Source organism: Triturus cristatus, chromosome 7 (assembly GCF_964204655.1).
Source record: "Triturus cristatus chromosome 7, aTriCri1.1, whole genome shotgun sequence".
NCBI lineage: Eukaryota > Metazoa > Chordata > Amphibia > Caudata > Salamandridae > Triturus > Triturus cristatus.
Window position 1 is genome coordinate 460,493,491 of NC_140590.1, and position 23,395 is coordinate 460,516,885.

At 41.8% G+C, this 23,395-nt stretch overlaps 1 protein-coding gene across 1 annotated transcript in view; it reads left to right on the forward strand.

The window, feature by feature from the left end:
• Positions 1 to 16,364: 16,364 nt before the first annotated feature.
• Positions 16,365 to 23,395, forward strand: part of FOXK2 (forkhead box K2) — a 278,943-nt gene continuing 271,912 nt past the window's right edge. The window contains exon 1 of the mRNA XM_085616785.1: positions 16,365 to 16,828. Coding sequence (XP_085472911.1) covers positions 16,527 to 16,828 — 302 coding nt within the window. The 5' untranslated portion in view covers positions 16,365 to 16,526. The remainder of the gene's footprint in view (positions 16,829 to 23,395) is intronic.

A 23,395-nucleotide genomic window follows, 5' to 3' on the forward strand; every position in this document is an offset into this window, starting at 1 on the left:
AGGTATATGTTTGGGAGGAGACATGATCGTGAGACACATCAGGATCGAATGAAAAGATGGCGAGATGCTACCATGTCAGATGGATTATATCCTATGAGAACAGTTGAAGCTTCGGCTCCTTCAGAAGAAAGGGTTTCTGAGACAGATAGGAGAAGATATGGAGAGTATGAGGATGAGGTCTTGAATGATATGATGTACAAGAGACCACCTCCGTATAGATCAGAATCGGAAGAAAGTACACCAGTTGTTTCTCCGATAAGAGATACAGTTGAGAAAGAAAAAATGACACCTGAATCAAGAAATAATAGTTCTTTCAGAGAGGAAAATGCCAGAAATGCCAGACAATTAGCAAAGACGACAACAGAACTGACTGAGAAAATTAGAGAGTTAACGATGAATATGGAAGCTGTTACAGTGCCTGTTACTATAGGTCCGGTAATTCCTATACTTGACGGACAGAGAGCAGGTGAAAATGGGCTGGTAGTTCCATATATTGCAAATAATTCAGCTGGTCCTTCAGGAGATTCAGGTAAAAGAACAGGGAGAAATGACCTGAGACAAACAAGACATGACACAGGTAGTGAATTCATGGATATTAGTGATTCTAGTAGTTTAGGGATGCCAATTTTAGAACTGCAGAAAAAAATAGTTTCAGCGAGAAAAACTGCGGAAATAACAGTTGACGACCTAAATGACTGGATGAAGGTTCTTCAGAAAAAGGATAAAGATTCACAAGTTGTTGATGTGGTTAAATTACGTATAGAATTAGAAGAGCTTGTGACAGGAACAGTTCCGATAGAAATCCTGAAAAGTCATCATGATGGTGAATTATTGTTCATGTGCAAGAGCATAACATGGAGGGCAAGAAATACACATGATAGACTGAGAGCGATAGCAAATGAGCAAGGAGTTGACATTGATAAAGTAAAGGCTTTACAGAAAACGTACAGGATGGATTTCACAGAGAAGGACATAGAGAATTTGAATAATTCTGGTAGAACAGGACAAATTAAAGAAATGGTGGCATTATTGCGTAGATCGGGTGATGTGGAAAAGTGGAAGGATAGGTGGTATAAGAAAAGGGATGAATGTGAAGATAGAACAACTTACTCAGCATTTCCAGTGAGAGAAAAAGAGAAACCAGTGGAGCAGTTTCCCATGAGAGAAATACCTGGAGGAGGATATGTACACGTTCCATGGACCAGACAGGATATTTTATCATTTACGAATGATTTCCCTCGATTGAGAGAAAAGCCCGTCGAGTGGTATAGGCAGGTAGACAGGTTTGTGAAATTGTCAAAAGTGCTGTGGGTTGACCTGAATAGTCTGTTTGATATAATTGTTCCAGCAGACTTGTGGACAGAGTGTAAAATAGTTGTGAGTTGGCCTAGTGAGGAATATCCAAGAGATCCAAGAACAGTGGCACCAGATCCGGAAGTAATGAGGAAGTACGATCAGGTGATAGTATACCTGAAGAGTAAAGTTCCTCCAAAAGAGACAGACTGGGTTAAAATAGATCGAACACAACAGGAAGCAAAAGAATCAGTTCATGCTTTTTACGAAAGGCTAATACTGGCTTTTAAACAATTCAGTGGAGATGAACACCTGGGTGACAAGGATTTGAGTCATTTTGTATACAGATTTGTATATGGTCTTAGACCTGAAATTAGTGAGAGAATTCGTGAACACACAGTGGATTGGCAGAGTAAGAAAGTAGATGAGATTCTGAGACATGCAAAATATTTCAGTGATGAAATTGAAGCAAAACAAAGAAAGCTGAAGGAAAAAGCAATGTGGGCACAGGTGAAAGTTGCAGAAAGACAGGAAGCACAGTTAGTGGAACAGGCAAATAATCCAGGAAATAATGGAGGAAATAGACTGAGATTTGCAGGAAAAGGAAGGGGAAGTCTTGAGGAAGCCAAAAAGAAATTCCCTTGTCACAACTGTGGCCAGCTGGGACATTGGAGATCTGAATGTCCTAATCCACCATTAAATGAGGGTAAATCCTTAAATCAACAGGTGCAGAATGAAGGGAATAACCAGCAGCAACAGCAACAACAGCAGAAAGTTGTGAGACAGCAGCAGAGTCAAGAGCCAAAACCACCTTTACCGCAGAATAGAGGGGTACAAAAGTACAGTCAGGATTCGGGATTCTACAATGATGAGCAGGTAAACAAACCGAGACGTACTAACAAAGTACAGCAGTACTTGTTAAAAAGTGAAGGGAGTGAGTCTGAGGGTGATTATTGACGGTGCCGAGGAGAGGAAGAGGAGTGCATACTTGGTGCAACTCTAGAAATAGACCAGGCAGGACCATTTGTGGATGGGAAAGTTAATGAAGAGGGTGTTACTTTTTTAGTAGACACAGGTGCGACAAGATCAACTGTCAGGTCAACAGATGTTAGAAATCTTCCTCTCTCGGATGAAGCAATCCAAGTAGTTGGTGTAGCCAATACACAAATCAGAACACGTCTTACTGAACCAGTGAAAGTACAGATAGGGAAATTTTCAGACATGCACAGATTTATTGTCTGTGACACAAGCCCAGTGAACCTGTTAGGTAGGGATTTATTATGCAAGATGAACTGCACAATTTTCTGTACACCAGATGGAATAGCTTTTGAGACACCAGATGATGATGTTTTCTACCGGATGACTTTAGAAAATAGAGAAAGTGAATTAATTGGTACATTTCCAGTGTTCAATCCGGAGAATCTGCCTCAAGTGCTGAGAGACACAGTGAAAAGAGCAGTTTGGGATTTTACAGGAGAGGATGTGGGATTGATGAATAATGTAGATCCAGTGAAAATTGCAGTGAAAGAGGGAATTGCATATCCTAACATTCCTCAGTACAAAATGACACCAGAGATAATTGAAGGGATAACTCCTATAATTGAGAAAATGATTCAGCAAGGAGTTCTAAGAGAACTATTGAGTAGCCCGTGTAATTCGCCGATAATGGGACTGAAAAAGCCTAATGGCAAGTTCAGGATCGTGCAGGACCTGAGAAAGGTTAATCAGATTGTGGTGGCATGTTGTCCTATCGTGCCGAATCCATCGGTGATTCTGTATCAAATTCCACATGATGCTGAGTGGTATACAGTGATTGATTTGTGTCATGCATTCTTTTCAATTCCATTGCATCATGACAGCCAGCCAATTTTTGCATTTAGGTTTGGCCAGCGTATTTTAGCATGGTGTCGTATCCCACAGGGGTATACGGAGAGTCCTTCGATATTCAATCAGTTATTGAAAAGGTCGTTGGAAAGTCTGATCATGCCTGAAAGCTCAGTGCTAGTACAATACATTGATGACCTACTGGTGGCATCAAAGACACGTGAAGCTTGTGAAGTGGATACCATAGCTTTATTGAATCATCTGGCAGATGGAGGGTTAAAGGTATCCCCAGCCAAATTACAATTTTGCAAGAAAGAGGTGCATTATCTTGGACATAATATTGAGAAAGGTCTGAGAAAAGTGACTACTGACAGGATCAAAATAATCAGGGAAATGAAAGCTCCAAAAACCCAGAGAGAAGTGAGAATGTTCCTGGGTATGGTGGGATATTGTCGTCAGTGGATAATTAATTTTTCCCTGATAGCAAAGCCATTGATTAAATTGACAAAAAGTGACATGACAGATCCATTGGATCTGGATGCAGAACAATTGGCAGCATTTGAAGAGCTTAAAACAAAAATGTGTGAAGCTCCAGCTCTGGGTATGCCAGACTATGAAAAAGAATTTGAACTGTACTGTAGTGAGAGAAATGGATGTGCACTTTCAGTGTTAATCCAGAAACATGGACAATTGAGAAGGCCTATTGCGTACTTCTCATCGACACTTGACCCTGTAGCTGTGGGTTTACCAGGTTGTCTAAAATCTGTGGCTGCAACATGCAGAAGCCTGGAACAGAGTGAGGGAATCATAATGGGGTATCCTGTAAGGGTATTCGTACCTCACAATGTGGCAATTCTTTTGACAAGAAGCAGAACTCAGCATATGTCAAATAGTCGGTTGACTAAGTATGAAAAGGTGATTCTGGGAGCATCAAATGTGACTCTTGAGAGATGTACAAATGTGAATCCAGCAACACTTTTGCCGGATATTGAGAATGTGGGTATAAAGATGGAAGATGATCATGATTGTTTGGATGTGCTTGAGTACTGTACGAAACCAAGACCAGATATCAAGGATGTTCCCTTGCCAGAGAATGATCATGTGTTGTTTGTGGATGGATCATGCCTGAGAAATGATAATGGTGTGCTATGTGCAGCATATGCAGTGTGCAAAGTTTCAGAAGTTATGGAAGCATCACCATTGAAAGGAGTAAAATCTGCGCAAGTTGCTGAATTAGTGGCATTGACAAGAGCTTGTGAGATTGGGAAAGATTTGAGAACAACTGTGTTGACTGATAGTCAGTATGGATTTGGAGTGGTGCATGATTTTGGCCAACTGTGGCTACAAAGAGGTTTCTTGACATCGAGTGGAACTCCGATAAAGAATGCTGAGCTGATTGGGAAATTGCTTGAGGCGATACAGCTGCCTAAGGAGTTAGCAGTTGTAAAATGTGCAGCACATGTTACAGGAGAGGATTTTATCACTGTTGGCAACAGGTATGCTAACGATGTGGCACAGTATTGCGCGAAATTAAATCAATCAATTAATAGGGAAAGAGAAAAGAAAGAAATGTCTTTCCCTTCTGTGATGTTTACTAATGTCCTAGAAACGTGGGATGAAGTGAAACAGTTACAAGATGAGGCAGGAGAAGAAGAGAAACAAGATTGGGTTAAGGCAGGATGTGCTCCAAGAGAAACAGACCATGTTTGGGTCTACAGAGATGGCAGACCAGTGATGCCAAACTCAATTTTGTCGTCAATGGCAAGGATGTATCATGGTCAGGGACATCTGGGGAGGGACGCGATGATTAGGTCCTTTAAACAGACCTGGTACAATGCAAAGTTTAGGACAATTGCGGAAAGCATCTGTCAAAGATGTTTGATTTGTCAGCAATTTAACACTGGAAAAAAGACAGTGGTGAGTTTAGGGACAATTGGCAGAGAAGGAGGTCCTTTCACAAGAATGCAAATTGATTTCATTGAAATGCCCCAGGTGAATAGACTGAGGTATGTCCTAGTGGTAGTCTGTTTATTTTCAAGGTGGGTGGAAGCTTACCCAACAAGGAGGAATGATGGATTAACAGTGGCAAAATTACTGTTGAGGGAGTTGATTCCTAGGTTTGGGTTTCCAGTTACAGTTGAATCTGACAGAGGTAGACACTTTCAAAATGAACTCATTAGTTTGATTTGTGAAGCATTAAAAATACAGCAGAAGCTACATTGTGCATACCGACCAGAGGCTTCTGGTGTGGTTGAGCAGATTAATGGCACAATCAAAAACAGAATTGGAAAAATGTGCTTAGCCACTGGCATGAAATGGCCAGATGTTCTGCCTCTAGTCTTGATGACTATGAGATCTACTCCAGACAGAACTACAGGATTGAGTCCGCATGAAATCATTATGGGACGTGCAATGCGCCATGCATTCGTGCCTGTGAATAAATTGATGACAATAACTGATGACATGATTTTGGATTACTGTAAAGGCCTGGCTGACGCAGTTCATTCTGTGTTTCACCAGGTTGGAGAAGAAGCTACCACACTTGAGAAGAAGCAAGCCCATGATCTGAGTCCAGGAGACTGGGTGAGGATTAAGGTGCACAGACGAAGAAATTGCTTGATTCCAAGGTGGGGAAGGCCGAGACAAGTTATTCTGACTACAACGACTGCAGTAAAGTGTGCTGGAGTGAGACACTGGGTACATGCAAGTCATACTCTGAGAATTCCAAGTCCGAGAGAGGGAACTGGTGAAGAGTATTATGAAGAGTCAGATTCCAGTGATGGTGAAGATCCTGAAGATACAGAATCAGTGAGAAAAGAAGCAGAGAGAGCTTCAAGAGATTCACTGCGAGTATCAGAAGGAAGATCAGATTCTGATTCTGTGAAAGAGCCTGAAGTTTCGAGTAGCAGTGGAGGAAAAAGAAAAGAAAAGAGAAAACACATTGAGACTACTCCTGAATCAGAAGAGGAGGAGATTGAAGAGCCGCTTGAGATTATTCTTGAAGAAACAGGGTCAGAAGAAGATAGAGAGGGACAGATTGCGGAAGACCCCCGAGGAGGTGTAGGGAACATTGATGAGGAGCTAGGTAAAAGGACGAATAGACAGCAAGAAGATTGCGTGTCGGAGACCCGAGGAGGGACAGAAGTAGGGAAGTCTCAAATAGTGGTGAAAGAATCTGTGAAAGAAAAGAAAACTGCTAAAAAACGAAAGCAACAGGCAATTGAAACAGAATTGGATGATGAAAATGAACAAACAGAAGGTCGAGTTCTGAGAAAGAGAACTTCGATTGGAAAAAGGAGTGTTAAGGAAAAGCCGAAAAAGGTTGTGAAAGGAGATCGTTGGCCTAACAACAGAGTGAAAAGACTGAGATACAGGATAATAAGAGCAAATACATCGGGAGCTGAACAAGTGAATGAGGTATCCAGTCAAACTTCAAAGGCTGAAGAAGAAGAATCAAAGAGAACAAAGGAACCAGTAGAAATAAAAAGAGTTAAAAGACCCAACCAAAAGTACAGATCACCGGAATGGTCTTATGTGACACTGTCTGAAGAAGGAAAAGAAGAAACAGTGACTCAAGATAATCCGGAAGTGGTCTTGAGAGAAGTGGTTGAGGAAGATACTGGTGAAATCGTGAAAGTACTCTTGACTGACATTGGAGAAGAGTCAGATACTGAGGATTTGAATGTTGGAGATCTGATACAATTTGATGTTGAAGAAATTGGAGTGAAAAATGATGAGTATCCAAACTGAGTAAAAGAAGGATTCACTTGGACTGAGTGAACAGAAAGATCTTTGAAGAAGCTGAAGAGTTTGGAATAAACGTTGGAGATTTGAAGAGTTCTAATTTCAGTAGTGGAGTAGTAGAAGTTAAAGCAGAATGGCTAACATAGAGAATAATCAAAATAGATGTGCCTTCTTAAAAAGGTGGTGCAAGATGTGCTGCTGTTGTACTGGAATATTAATGCTTCTATGGGGTGTTTTAGTTTTATTAGTTACTTTTAAGGTTGAATTTGGGATGGACACAGAAAATATGACTAATATAGAGAAGAATTCACAAAAAGAAGTTCCAATTAGAAATAGTTACATACACAAAGATAGGTCAATTAACAATTTTTCTAGTAATGTTTTTTCTAGACTGTTATATGAATATGTGAAGACAATGGAAGTGAGGGATTGCTATGTCTGCATGCAGTTACCTGCATCCGTTTCAGAGGGTGTTACTTATCACCATTTACCAGCTACATATGGTATTTCTTGTAGTATTTTAAGTAGTGTTTTTTATTTGTTAGGGAAAATAGATTATAAGATGTCTAACAGAGATAGTATTTTTGGGCATTTGCCAATGAACAAAGAACTGAATCCAGCTAAAGAAGCTAACACTTTTGGTGAGATTTTTATTGAAGAAAAAGGACTAACATTAGATTACATTTTTAAGAATAATTTAACTTGCAGTTTGAAAGAAGAGGAGAAAGCTTTCCTGGATATGGTAGAGGAAAGGAGAGTGAACATGCATGAGAAAGCAGGGAAATATGAAGTGAGTGAGACAATTTGGGACATTGAAATGGGAAAAGAGTTGAGAAATGGGGCTAGTCCAACTTTGGCTCTAGATGCACCGCAGAAGGGTAAACTATGCATTACCAGAAGGAAATCCCAATATGATACATATTTTGTGGGGACTAGTGAGTGCCATGATACATACTTCGTTGCGTCTGGTTGGGGTTTCAGAGGTGGAGAAGATACAATTTTTCCAGGAGTGTACTATGTGTGTGGGAACAAGGCTTATTACAAGTTGCCTGACCATTGGTATGGCACATGTTATGTGGGTTTGGTTTTTCCTAAGATTTTTCATACAGATAAAATAAGTGATGTAGAAGATATTAACCTATTAAAACGTTTTAAAAGAGAGACTTGGTCTGAAATAGTGGGTGATATTTTTGGGGTTTTGATTCCAGCAGTGGGAATTTCTTTAAATGCTTATGGAATTAGGAAATTGTCCACAGTGGTTGATCGCTTATCGACAAATACCGCAGGAGGATTTCTTTTGGTAAATACGGAGTTAAGTGCCGTACGTGCCATGTCTATGCAAAATCGACTTGCCCTTGATATTCTTTTGGCAAAGGAGGGTGGAGTTTGTGGAATTTTGAAAGTTCAACATTGTTGCACTTACATTCCTGATGAAAGTAAAGACCTGAAGGTCTATATCAAAAATATTACCGATTTGCATGAAGATTTAGTACCACTTGAAACTGGGAGTTTATGGACTAAACTAGCTAATAAGATGATAGCTGTTAAGGATTTTATTGCAAAAATAGGTAGTACTATTATAGGTAGAATATTGTTTCCTTTGTCTTGTATAATTGTTGCTTTGTTGATACTGAGATTAATGTGTGTGTGTTGTAAAAACAGGAGAGGGAAAGAGAAATTGAAAAATGAAAAGAAAAGTAAGAATTCGAAAAATTCGAAAAGAGAACCAGAAGAGATTGAATTAGAAGAATTGAGGGAGAGTGTTTATCTAGAGACAAAGAGAGATGATGAAAGAGTGACTGGTGTGTAATGTTGTCTAAGGGGAAAAGACATTTCTGATATCTCCTAAAATGGGACTAAATTTTCACTAATTTTTTTTTTTGGGGGGTTTATTTGGTGATAAAATCACCAAAGGGGGGATTGCTGGAGCAGAGTTTTCTTTTAGAAAATTCTGGGGCTTTTGAAGCTCTGGCATGTCTATGCGTTTTATTAATTTATTAATAATTAACAACTAATTATTTGTCTTGTGCAAGTGTGTTTCACTAATCAACCTGTTTGTCCTAACACAAGAGAAGGTTACACGAGGGTCAGCATGCGTGTGCTGTTTATGTATTCACAATAACGTGCAAGTTTTCATGTTTAAATGTTGCTGTGTGCTATTTATTTGAGCACAAAACGCTGTCTGAATTAATGCTCTATATGTTGCAAAGCTAGATAAATGCATACACATAAGGGTGTTAGTGGGGTTAACACTGTTTAATCATTATGATGTAGTAATCTTTATTTTGTCTCTTTAATTAAAGATGGTCTATTGTGGCCTATGGAGGCCTTCATGAAAATAACTGAGAATAATTTGAAGCCTGGCTGAGCTCTGGTACAGGCGAAATCTGTCATGTGACAAGGGAGACCCCTGCTGGAATTCGGTTACAGACAACTGACCGTAGTCCTTATATGGAAATTTCCGGGAGGACATCAGCAAGTTTGGAGGATCTCCAAAAGAAATGATTTGTCCTTGGTAAACAAAGAGCCTCAGAAAGAACTCTGTGTTAAAGCCGGTTTGCCGAGGGAAATGAACTTTAATAGTTTCAAATCTTTGGTTCCTGTTCCGAAGTTTGCGTATTATGACTTTTCCTGAGTGGAGATTTCAAGATGTTGCAAAGTTACATCCCTTCCTTCTCGTTCTGCTCAGTGATACAATTTTACTTGTCAAATTCATGTGGGTTTCCATTGTATTTTGCATTATAAAATATGTTAGCTTAGGGAGGGCTCTCCCCACACTTTCTTTCGTCGCCTTTGCCGCGTGAACTTGCGTTGCTGAGGACTGATGCTGAGGACCTGGTCCTGAAAGACTTTACTGAGAGACTGGTCCTGACCCATTCTGACACTTAGTTAGAATAGGTAACTATGAGAAATGATTTATTCGGATCTACTTTGACTAATTTCAGATAAAGCAATATAACTTTTAAACATGGTGTTGAATATTTCTTTTCTTGTCAATTATTGAGTATTTCTGATCATTGTTTATAGATTGTTTATATTATGTTAGATAACCACTAAACTGGTCCTATCGCCTAGATATAGATGCAGGGTGTTTTAGAAGTTTTCTTCCCACAGGTTTGTTGCTGGTAGAGTATTTGAGTGTATGTTAGTGAAATGGGCCCTAGCGTATGATGAATATATGTGCGTGTAACTGTGTGATTACTCTATCCGTGGTAGTGGGCATATTTTAGGTACCCTGATCTGTATCAATACGCTTGTCCAAGGCACCCAGTGTGTATGCTGCATGTGTGTGGGCATGCTCTGTGTTTGCATGCCCCGCTCGTTAAAAGCATCATGTGCAGGGTTGGCTTTTAAAGGATATTTTCCAGGGTAGATATTAAGACAATCCTCTTTGTGTTCCAAATAGTATACGCATATGTTTACAGTAGCATGCGCGCATGCGCACTCTTTGTGTATAGTATATTTTTTGTGAGCAGTGATGAGTAAAGTATAATGCGTGCATACTATTCAAGTACACCTATTTCCATGTCATGTCCGTATATTGTATAGGGCGTGTGCAAAGTGTGTGTGGTATACTGCGAGCGCACGGTGTCTGCCCTGTTTATGTTGTGTGCATTGTCTGCGCATGTCAGCTTTGTTCAGTTTATTAAGTGTACATTGTATATGTGAATCCCATATACAGTAAGCGCGCTCCTTTCGCAATATACTTTGTGCCCATGCCATGCATGTATCTGTATGGTATGATGTGCATTAGGCATGTTCACACCCTAAACATTGAACAAGTTGTTTCTTCGGTGTCTCTTGTGTGCATGGCGATTGTGCAGAATAATGTGCTTGCATTGTGTGAACAACATATAGTGTTTACAAGATGTGTGAGCAATCCATTGGGTCTGCGCCACTCAACATGTGCACCATTGACATGTAATACAGATCATAGTTTATAGTGTACATTACATTGTGTGAGTATGTATGCCTTCCATGCACGCGATATTGTGAATAATGCCACTTGGTGGACAGTAGGCTGTGCTCTGTAGTGTATTTAATTTATTGTTTGTGCGTTCTGTTGATTTACAAAATGACGTGGGCGGGTGCCGCCTATGCAAGGCACAGATTGTATACATTCCGCGTCTGCCTGCTGTATGTTTAGAGTATATTGTGTGTGCGTGGCCTGTGTGTTTAGCACGTGTTTGCAGGCTGTTTTTTAACAGTATAGCCTGCTTGAATTATATATGCATGCTATAGGTTTACAGTATACTATAGAGTGTACATGATGTGTTTTACAGTGTACTGCTTGTGCATGTTTGTTTTGTGTTGTATGCATTTTGGTGACTGTATAGTGTATTGTGCATGCAAACTCTGTGTCTGCAGCAGCATAGTGTGTTTTTACAACACACCGTGCAAGCTGTTTTTTTTTACAATTTGTTCGTGCTGATTGCACTGTATATTGCGTGAATGTGTCCTGTGTTTTGTGTGTATACCTCTCGCTATTTGTACATAATATTCAGTGTTCACACCATCTCGAGGCGCTGTGCATACATTGACTTTTTTTCTTTACTGCGTTTCTCACCATTCTCACGTCTTCTGGGTCTTTTCAATGTGCCCTGGCCTGAACAATGGGATCCCCCGATATTTACACATTTCAATCTGCCATTTATCACCGTTGCTGCGGACATCTTATATTGTTACTGATGCATAAGGGCCTATTCTATAGGGTGCAGAAGCCCGGCCGAATTCACTGTCAACGTCTTAAAACCGTCTCCACAAAACGCGTCAGACGTTAATCCGCGTCTGAGTGTCGTGGGGAGCGGGGTGGGGGCACTGCGGTCACTGACGACTTCCATCTCACTGCATCCCACCATGTGACGGTCATTGTACCCCTAAAATGTCTCTGTGTCACTAAATGCAATAGACAAGCATCGTGATCTCGCTGTTTCACTCCATTAATGATAAACGTCACAGGTGGAAACAAGAGCACCCCTGTCACTTCTAGGAAATAAAGAGACCCCAACAATGTCTGTCACACTGCCCCACCGCAGTAACAGAGGGCACCCCCTGTTATGTCTATCGCACCGCATGACTGCTAGAAATATAAAGAGCACCACAGACGTGTCTGTCACATTGCGTCACTGCAACAAACATACAGCACACGCAGATATGCCTATATCACTGTAATAAAAATAGAGCACTCCAGACATGTCTATGACATGGCATCACTGCAATAAATATAAGCACCACAGACATGTCTGTCACACTGCAACAAACATACAGCATCTGCATATAGGTCTATCTCACTGCATAACTGCAATAAATTTAGAGATTCCCTGTATATGTCTTTCACTCTGCAGTACTCCGAGAAATAAAGAGCATCCCCGGGAATGTCTATCACACTGCACCACTGCAATATAAACAGAGAACCTCCAGATATGTCTAAAATATAAAGAGCACCGCAGACATGTCTGTCTCACTGCATCATCCCCTAAATATTAAACTGTGCTGGTAACTGTGATAGATAAGAGTATCTCTGGGAATATCCATCACTCAGCATCACAATGTCTATTCACACTCCATCAATATGTTTTATCCAGGGCCACTGGAATTATGTGATTATGTGGCCGCTGCGATTTTTGCATCATTATAGATGTGCCGTATTTGCCATATAATTCATCATCTGCCGCATAATCTGCAGATTTTAACCCAAAAAAGTTGCTTCTAGCTGAAACGGTTCAAAGGTTACTAAAAATGCGATGGCACGCGTTGCTGCACAGTGAAAGGACCTTTGCAAAGCTGGACTGGTCAAATATTGCTATAGTTGTGTGTTTAATTGGTACTAACGTAATGCAACCAATGCCCAGAGAGTGTTACCAAGATTAACAAGCAATAGGTCGTGTCGCGTCGCTTGCCCGGCAATGATCACCACCACGCAGTGAGTGTGAATATTCTTTATTCTTATATAGTTAGGCAGCTAGCATGCTGCGCGTCCGCTCCCCATCCTCACCTCCTGTAGACTGCCCCTGGCCTCCCCCTGACCGGAACTGGTGTCCGGTGACCTGCCCTGGGCCTTGCCCTCTCCCAGGTCCTAGTGTCCACTCCTCAGGACACTACATCTCCCCCCTTTGTCACAAAGACGTGACAACAGTAGCACTAGTTAGTAATCAGAAATAGGACAGTTGGTGAGGTATAGTCCGTCGCGAGATATGGTGGTATGGATGGATGTGACAAATGAGATGCTACCCAGAGCGGCATCTCACATTTCTTCTATTAGTCTCTTTGGTCTCATGATGTCTCTTCTCGGCCTCATCACAGGTCCTTGGCCTTCCTTTGGCCTAGTTCCTTCTGCAGCACCTGTTCCTTGGCACTCCCGGTTTGTGGTCTCTTCGATGCCTGTCACTTGCTCTTCGTACTTTTCTTCTTTTAGACCTTTGAAATGTGAGCTGTTTCTTGTTATTCGTTGACGGTCTGATTCTGCTGTGATCATTGTTCCTTTTACTTTTGTTATTGTCAACGGGTCTTGGGGGAATAGACTGTCCGATTTGCGTTGTTGTCTCTGTCGTACTACTACAGTGTCTCCTTCATGGAGACGTGATCTGGTGGCGTGTCGTCTGCTATCAGCATATTCTTTCATTTTTCTCTTTGCTGCCTCATCTTTAGCTGCCACGCTCTCGTGCCCTGACACTGTCGGTCCTTCTACCTGCGGCAGCCTCGTTCGGCTTGTCCTCCCTAGTACCAGCTCCGCCGGGCATATCCCTGTAGACCCATGGGGCGTGTTTCTGTAGTCTCTCAGTATTTGGCATAGTGCTTGACCCAGGGAAATCTGTGACAGTTTTGCCCTCTGGACTGCCTTCTTGATGTTTCCCATGAATCTTTCGACCATGCCATTTGCTTGCGGCCGTAATGGTGTTATCTTTCTGTGCTGTATTCCAAGTTAGGCCATGAACCTTCGGAATTCCTCTCCTGAGAACGGAGGACCATTATCAGTTTGGACCTTATAAGTGTTTAGCCATGCAACAGTTGATGTTGTTGCACCAAGAATATTGTGCTGCATGATTAAATACTTATAAGGTCCCAAAGGCGAGACCTATTGGCTATGCCAATGCTTGTTTAACTAAAGCGACCACCTATTTCAATGGAAACTCCCCATTTACTCAAAGTTTGTCCTGGATATTAGGGTTACTGACGTACATTATTATTTGGTCACGTATAAACTCTTCTTGTAATTGCCCAAATCTGCATGTTAAGGCTAAAGTATTTAAAGCGGAAACATATTCATTGATGCTCTCATTTTTACCCTGTTTTCTTCTTGAAAACTTGTAGCGGTCCACAGCAACGCATACAATCGGTGAAAAATGAGCATACAAGTCATCCAAAGCGTGCTGAAAAACATCATCACCCTCCCTGACTTTTTTCTCAATCCTGTTGTACGTTTTTAAGCCTCCTGGACCCAAGCATTACAATAGTACTTTATTTTTCTGTACAGGAGTGAAGTCTTCGTCTTCCACAGTTTCGATGTAGTTGCAGAATTATTCCTTCCACTCCTTCCATGGCATGCATGGTTCACCTTTGAGTGGAAGCAAGGCTTGTGGCTGGGAGAGATTCAAAGAACTTAAGGCACACATTTTGAACAAATATGAGAAGAATGTGTTATTATATGTCACCAGGTACCTGAAAAAGGTGTGTGTGTTACTGTGAGTGGGAACACACTATGGAATGAAAAGTGTGCGTATTACTGGAACAGATAACACGCAGAAAGGCTCAGCACAATGGTGAAATCATTAAAATGTCATAAAATGCACAGAAATGTTCAAATGAACCAATGGAAGTGTGGTTCTAATAGAAATGCACTGTTGATTTGATAAGTGTGCGCATTACTGACTGGCAGCACACAGAAATGCTAGCGTTGCGGTGTAATTGACACAACAAAGATAGCGCTGGACGTGTGCGTTATACTAATGTGATGCGTGGTGATTGGATTCTGTCAGGCAACACACAGAAATGCTAGCGTAGCGATGAAATTGACCCAACAAGATGGCGCCGGACGTGCGTGTTCCACTGACGTCATGCGCGGTGCTTGGATTCTGTGAGGGAAGCGTCTGGGCCGGAGAAAGGTGGGAGGACGCTCTGACAGGAAAGTCAGCTGTGCGCAGGGTCGGCGGGAGGTTACTAACAGGATATTGAGGCGGAAGCAGGCGGCGGAGTGTAACTTGACGTGAAGACAGGACCGAAACGCTGGGGAATTCACCAGTTAGCAATGCCTCAACACGCTTGCATACCATGTCGGTCTCACCGTATGACTGAAGAGACGCTTCTCATGACAGGAATGACCCTGGGGGAGAAGGATGCCGTGGGACCCTCGGAGACAGCAGAACTGCTGTAGAAAGTTCCTTGTGATGTCAGTCTGTACATCCCACGGCGTTCGTCGGGTTGGTGAATTTTAAAGTTTCCACAGAAAGGAAGGTGGCTTGCATCAGGTACCGCCGAGACGTCGCGCATACCGCAGTGGGGGCTGTTGGTGAAGTCCGCACGTCACCACTTGTAGAAATTAAGCAGAGGCAGATGGGTAAGTTCATAAGTTTACTCCATTACAGCCCCACACTAGCATGCGGTTCACAGGTAAGGAAGAGAATGACGTTGGGAACGGTTGACTGCAGGGGAGGATGAGCGGTGGAATGTGGAATGTTGGGGAACCAATTGGAGAAGGGGTACTGACACTGGGTGCTCTTGCGCAGGAGAGTCTGGAGATAGATGTTGTCACGCGCTAAGGTTAGCGCGTGAAAATGACAATAAATACAACAATCATCTCATTGCTCAAATGGGTGTACTTTCTGATATATGTTTCCCTGGTCGTCATTTCTTGATTTTGCTGGTGAGAAAGTGTCACTCATAGTCGTTGAAATGTCACTCATAATTGCACGAAAATCATGAAAATGTCACCCATTGCAATCTTAAACCTTGGCATCTATGATCAAGTCTGATGCCTGAGGATAATTCGAAGGTAAGGAATCTGAAGCTTGAAGTCTTTATCAGATCAGTGAAATTGTCCTTGATGGATGTCCCTATTGCAGTGTCCATAAATCAATCAATGTTATAGTAGTTAAGGATTAACTGGCATCTCCATTAGTGTAGTGAGTGAGAATGCCTTCTGGATAATTTCTTTATAGTACATTGTAACATTTGAAGTCCCAGCTTGAGAACGCAACTCCACGAGATGCAGAAAACAGCACCACAAATATGCAATCATAGCGGGATTTGCTCTATAATAATGGCCTGTCACTACAAAGTAGGGGCAGATAGATACCAACCCCGTGCCTGTTAACGGTAACCTAAACCGCATAGACTACCCTTTGGCAGTCAACTCCTGAATGTGAGCCAGCCCACATCTTCCAGAAGTCTGCCTCATCCTAACCCTGTAGTTCGTCACTGAACTGGAGCCATGCTCCGATTGGGCATAGGTCCCAGACTTCGCCCCATCTGGTCCCTCTGATTGGTCTGTAGAGTCGTCTGTCCTCCCGGTGGCTCTGCGCTAGGCTAGGCTGAACGCCCCCCTTCCCTTTGCTCCCCGGCTGTGGACGGCTGCGGTGGGTCGGAGCCGCCGAGGCTGGAGCGCGCGCCCGGCCGCCATTTTGTGCCCCCCCCTCTGGCACCGGTGACCCCCCCGCAGACCGCACAAGATGGCGGCGGCCGGGCCCGCGCCCCCCCCGGCAGTGGCCCGCCTGGAGGGTCGCGAGTTCGAGTACCTGATGAAAAAGCGCTCCGTTAGCATCGGGCGGAACTCGTCTCAGGGCTCGGTGGACGTCAGCATGGGCCACTCGAGCTTCATCTCCCGTCGCCACCTTGAGATCTTCACGGCGGCGCCTGGGGGGACCGGGGTTGACGGTGGGGGCTTCTACTTGCGCTGCCTTGGCAAGAACGGCGTCTTCGTTGACGGGGTCTTCCAGAGGAGGGGAGCCCCGCCACTGCAGCTTCCCCGATTGTACGTCTGAAGGTGGAGTTTTGGGGAGATGTGTTGGGCAGCAGCATTTGATTTATTTGCAGGGTGGCATGCATGTACCTTTTTTAAATGATTGAAGGGTGCCTGTTTTCCTGTCATTACGTGTTCCATTGGTATTTGGGGTGCATTCCATTTTGATTGATGGTGCATGACCCTCCAATTGCTATGTTGTTCTGGTATTGTGGGAACTAACTAAGCATTCCGTTCTAAGCATTCTGTTTTATTAAAATAGCCATGCTGATTTGTTTTTTGGGAGGGGTTGGTATGTCAATCTGATATTGGGAAGTGGAGGTGACTGATTTCATGTTCACCTGTTCCCTTACGATCGACTTTGGTGTATAGCGCTCCAATGTTTATATGTCTTCTTAGTCCATATTGTTCTCATTATTAAGTTAGTATACTCTCCACTGTCGTATTATTTGCATGTTCTTTTCATTAGGATGCTTGATCTGTTTGACGAGCTGGATGGGTGTCCTTTGATGCAGTAGCATTTCTGTCTGAACGAGCAATAATATCATCATCTGATAACATCTGACCAATATTGCAACCGACCTGTCATTGTCCTTCCTTGGTAGAGACCGTAGCGCTGTACTTTAACGTAAACGACAGACGCCCATGCACAGTATGTTCGCTGAGGAGCCTTGAGATTACTGGCTCAGGATTATCCCCCCTGGCAAGTTTTGCATATGCACCCTTTAAACACATTGCTTAAAATATTGGGGGTCAGGAAGGGTCCTTCACTTCCCTCCATGGGTTTGCGGTAGCGTCATTTACGTACTGTTTACAGAGGTGGGGCCCTTCCTCTACATAGGCTGTGACTGCCTCATCCTGCACGTAATGTTTACAGAGGTGCACCCGCCCGCGTGGCCCGTTGTATTTACACACCACAGATGGCAGACACCATCGGAAGCAGTAGATCAGTGGAGCCTTGCGCGCGCACTCCCCTCTCTGAAACGCAAGTTACATGCATAATTGATTATCTTCTAGGACGCATCCTTGGGAAAATTGGAAGTGTTCGCCTCGTTTTGCACTAGGTGCTTGCGAGGCGGGGTCTTAAGGGGTCGCATCTGTGTTGAGCTCCTTCTATTTTGACTTCCGGAGTTACCGATACCCATATTATACTTTGTGATTCTGTTTCATACATTGTTTACGAATGCGCAGATTACCGTGGGCTAGACATGTTTCCTGCAGTTCATAATGTGTTCTGCTGTCATTTGTTTGGGCGAAATGTCAGTATAAACTTGGCTTGGAAATAGCACGCATCTAGGCCATTCTGACTGGTGAAAAGTAGCTGTCTAGTCATACCAGGCTTTTAGAAGAGGTGGCTGGTTTATCATGCTCAATTAAATTGTTTTTAGTGAGTGATGGATAACTTGCAACACGTTATTTGGTATAATATGTATGCATTTGCAGAAAACGTGGTGGTAGATAAAGGTTGCTTTGTGTAGCGAAGTGTATCTGATCCTTGGGTAATATTCATTGAACATTTCACCTGGGAAAGCACCATCATGGCACGCAGAATTTGAAAAAGAACCGAATAAAATATTAGTAATAAAATGAACAAAGGCACACTGTTGAATTAAACGAACGTGCACTGTGAATTTTAATAAGCTGCTTAACGGAAACGACTAGCATGATTGGTTAACTGATGGCTGTGAGCGGAGCGCGGGGCAATTTCTCTGTTTTGCATTGCTAGTTTGTGATTCTAGGTTTACTACAGATACATGTGCATCTCCGCCCCAGGGGATGGTCAAAATGTGCTCAGGCCTAAATTGCAGCCTTCCCCTTTCCGATGCATAATGCAGTTTTTTAGGAATGCTCGCTGCTCTGATTTCTGACTCCAATGACATTTCTTGTTTTGCTTAATAATATGACAGATAGTTTGTGGTATTAGAAAAACCCATTGTCTTTAAACGTGGTCGTATATTTGTCTTTGCATAACAATTAATTTGCACTCTTTTTACGGGAGACTTTTACTTATAAAGTTAATTTTTTGCGATTGATAAACGTAACCCCTTTTGTGGTGATTGTTTTGGTTCTGCTTGCCACAGAGGACGCAGTGCTTTAGTGCACTCTAAATATGTGCGCGCTTCCGCCTTATTCGTGTTGTCTGCGAGTGCCCGAGGCAACCTTGAAATAGTTTAGTTATTAGCTTCCCCATTCAGTAAATCGTTTCCCAGCTCGCTTCTAAGGTCTTAGTCTCGGCCGTTCTGTATTACAGATTTGCGGTATACACTACTTACAAAGTAGGAAAATAGTACACCCTGCTTCCACTAATCAATAACAATAAACAAAATGGAGCAGAAAAATATTCGTCTTGTGGGACTGATAAACATTAAATATGTTTGTGCATCTAAATGGGATGTGAACAGTAAGTAGCTCCATGGTAGGGGCTAATAAGACAAATAAGAAGATGACATTTGTTTATTACTTTTTGGTACTTTCTAAAACTGTATTTATAATTTATGAGCCTACATCGGCAAATCCAGATTGCTACTTCGATTTAGTAAAATAAGACTCTAGCGAGTAAAGAGCAAGATAGTTAATCCTTTCTTGTAACGCATGCACACGAAATAGGTCAACTACACAGATGTAGCCAGAACCCGAAATGGGCCTGCAATGTATGAGAATACAAAGGCCTTTTGGCAACATACGTTAATAAAATAATTTTATATATATTTAGGGCTTAATGGATGCACTATGCTAGTTTGAAAAAAACAATACTGCATTTAAGTAGTCAACCTTTACTTCAGTGGTACAGTCCTCTATTTGTGAAATTAGGTGGCTGCAGATGTTGAAAGGAGCGCCAACAGAGTGGACAGATCAGAGGCCATCATAGAAGTGCCATTGCTACTAATTCCTGGAAGAATTTAACATTACTGTGTTTATGGCAGTGGAAGTTAAGAATTATTTAGATGCAAGCATAAGGGATGGCAGCCAGATCAGAACGAATACTTTATTTCGTTCCCTTATGCCAGTGCGAATTGCCAAAACCCAGCCGCATTAGAAGATGTTGAATAATGGGGCCCTGACGTCCCTCTTTTTGAGAACCATTTTCAAGATTAACTTTCTACTGTGAATGAGGGCTAAATCAAACCATCTTAATTTTATCATTACGCCAAAGTCTCTTTCCTTATCAAGGATATTTAACAAATCTGGAAAACTCTCTCCGGGTTTCACACAGCATTAATATGACTGCAGCCAGCCCCTTTCTCCATCAGGCCACGAACATTTATGAAAATGTTACCAGACTTGCAGGTCTAGTGACTTGAATAATCTACTTACACTAATTATAATGCCCTTCACCCCTAAACTCGTCTCAAATTGTGGGATCCTAGGCAAAAAATGTATTTCAGTCATTTTTTTTATTATCACATACAAGAACACCTTCAAATATTTGAGTTAAGTATGTCTGCTGTACAAAAACACTTTTTTCATTTATTAGACCAAACGTTTTCTCCAAGTTTAATAAAAAAAATCTAGCACACATTAGTGTACACGTGACTTCTGACTTGTTCTTAGTTCACTAACAGCATTGTCATCAGGGCGGAGCAAGCATGTTTCTCTTCCTATTTGAAAAACTGTTACTTTTAATAAATATATTCCTAAAACGTTATGTGGTAATGCTCTGCCATTTACAGACAGTCATTTTCCATTGAAATAGCCACAATCTTTGCCACTGACATGCAGTTTTACTGATATGTTAGGGGAGATTTATAAAGCACACGTACACCGACAGGTCTCTTAGTGCTGAGTTAGGAACCACCATTATCTGAGACAAGTGCCTAGCTATAGACTTGAGTGAATAGCCATGTTTTCAGCTTTTTCTTGAAACACATGTAATCTGCTGTTCCAAAATTGAAGTCCTAGTGTGGAAAATTGTGACACTCCCATACTTTTGCATCAAAATCTCGGGACCACCAATAAATTCATTTGTGCAGATCTGAGATTGCGTTTCAGGGAATATCTATAGATCCTTGTGGATAGGTATTTGGGACCCCTGCTGTGGATCGCTTTAAAGATAATGCATCCTGTTTTAAACATAAACCACTACGCCACTGGGAGTCAGTGAAGCTCCTTCATCAGCCGCTTCTTGTGGCAGTGCCTAGATTGTTGATAAATGAATCTAGCAGCTTGATTTTGTATCATCTGTAGTCAGTAATTTTGGTTAAGAGGGAGACCCAGGTAAATATCATTAGCGTAATCAATTGTGGACAAAAGCAAGGCAATAATAATTTGAGTGCCGGCCTCTCTGGTAAAGAATCTTGTAATTTTCCTAAACTTCCTGAGTTCAAGAAAGCAGGAAGATGTAACCACGCTTATCTGGGGTTTCATGGATAGGTCCAAGTCAATTTGAATGCCAAGACTTTTTACCGTGTTCTTGTGGTTGGGTGCAAGGCATAACTCTGTTGGCCAGTGAGCAGGAGTCCAATAGTTTATTTTATTATTAGGGATGACAGTCTCTGTTTTATCAGAGTTAAGTTTTAACTGATTGCTATTCATCTGGTCTCTGACGAACCGCATGGTATTCTGGAGGAACTCTTTGGAGTCCGATGGCTCATCAGTTGTAAAGATCAACTGCATAACATCCGCATAATTATACATTTTAACCTTCATTTGTTGTAGGGTATATATCAGTGGGCAGATGTTAAGGTTGAAAGGGTGGGGGGGGGGGAGACAGGGAGGAGCTCTGTGGTACCCACAGTTCATACTGACTACAGCAGAACTATAAGGTGAGAGACAGACTGATTGCTTTTGATCTTTTAGGAAGGATTTCATCCAATTTATGGCAGTTCCTCTGAGACCTGCCGCAGCAATTCGATCCACTAAAGATCTCAAGGTCAACAGTATCGAACGCTGCAGATAGATCCAGTAGGACTAATGCCTGAGTACATCCCTCATCAGCCTCTTCTTTTAGGTCGTCCACTACATATAGGATGATTGGTTCGGTGGAGTGAGAGGACCGGAAGCCTGTATGGTGGGGATCCAGGAAATTGACCTCTTCTAGGAAGGATCAAAGATGTTTAGCTACGTGTACCTCTAGAATTTTAGCGGGAAAAGGGAGAAGAGATCTGGGCCTATAGATGTCTAACTGCTAACGATTCACACTTATTATTTTTTTTTTTTTTAAGCGGAATGATCACTGCTTCTTTAAAGGCTGGTGGTACATCTCATTGCATAAAGGATAGTTTCAATAGGCAAAGAGTGCTCTCACGAAAGGAAGTAAGAATACGTTTTTGTATATGGGGGGGTCGAACGTCTTGAGGAGAGCCTGATTTTACTTTACTTAGTAATTCCGTAATTTGTTCTTTGTTTATGCGGGAGAGGGTAGACATGGTAGTAGGGTTACTGTTTTCAAGTAAATTATGCACATCCTGAAGGCTAGGAACAATGGATTATTGTATTTTCTTTATTTTATCTAGGAAGAAGACATTAAGATCATCGCATAATTTCTGTGAGGGAATGATGGGAGGTGTTACTCAGTCAGGGTTGGATAGATCCTTTACTGTGTTGAAGATGTCTTTCACTTTATTATCTGAGTTTATGACTTTGTTAGGGAAAAAAAAAATTTTTGTCTCTAAAATGGCTTTTTTATAGGGTGTCAATTCTTGATTAACTCCTTAGTTTCTGGCGAGTATGTTTTACGCCATTTCCGTTCGGCTTGGTGCATTCTTAATTTAGCTGGTTTTTTTTTTTTTTTTTTTGTTGAATCTTTTTATTGAACAGGTAAAAGGTCATGTCATACAAACTATCATTTCCCTTAGCAAGGTACAGTATCTGTCACAGAATTTAGCTATTTTTAACTCCAGGGAAAACCATTGGGATGCTTCGTGTCACTGAGTGTAACTGGTTTGAGTTTGCAGAGGAGCATGTATATTACTGGCGTTTAATTGCCAATTTGAGATTTCCTTCTCAGTTATCTACGATGTCTGACCTGGCAGGTAACTTGAGTGCCAAGGTATTGCAAAAGGAATTCATATTTGCACAATTCCAATTTCTGGTCTTAATTTTAGGGCGAACCATGGGTTTGGGTAGAGTAATATCACTTACTGTAAATCTGATTAAGTGATGTCTGACCAAATGAACAGGTGAATAACCAAATTCCAGAGAGTAAGATTGATGGACCAAACTTGATCACGTGTGTGTCCTTTGATATGTATAGGCACCTGGATATGTTGTTCAAGATTCAGACTTTGTAGTGATAAAAACTATACGGTGTACGAACAATGTGTGGAAATCCTGGTTTTAGCAAATATTTATCATTTGCACGTCAAGTAAAATAGCTGATATGTTTTGATCCTATTAAAATCTTTATTTCGGTCTCGCTTCAAATTACAAAGTAAGTACAAAAAAGTGGTTTCCTAACTACTGAAATATATTTGACATACATGTACAATTAATCTACAAGTTATTTATTAATCTTTTTTGACAATGAACGTAAGAACATATTCCAGTGTCATACAGTTGCCCAACGCTCCGCGTACAATGATGATTACAGATAGCATCAGGGTAGCTAGTCCTGGGCCAACAGCAAACAACTTACTCGCT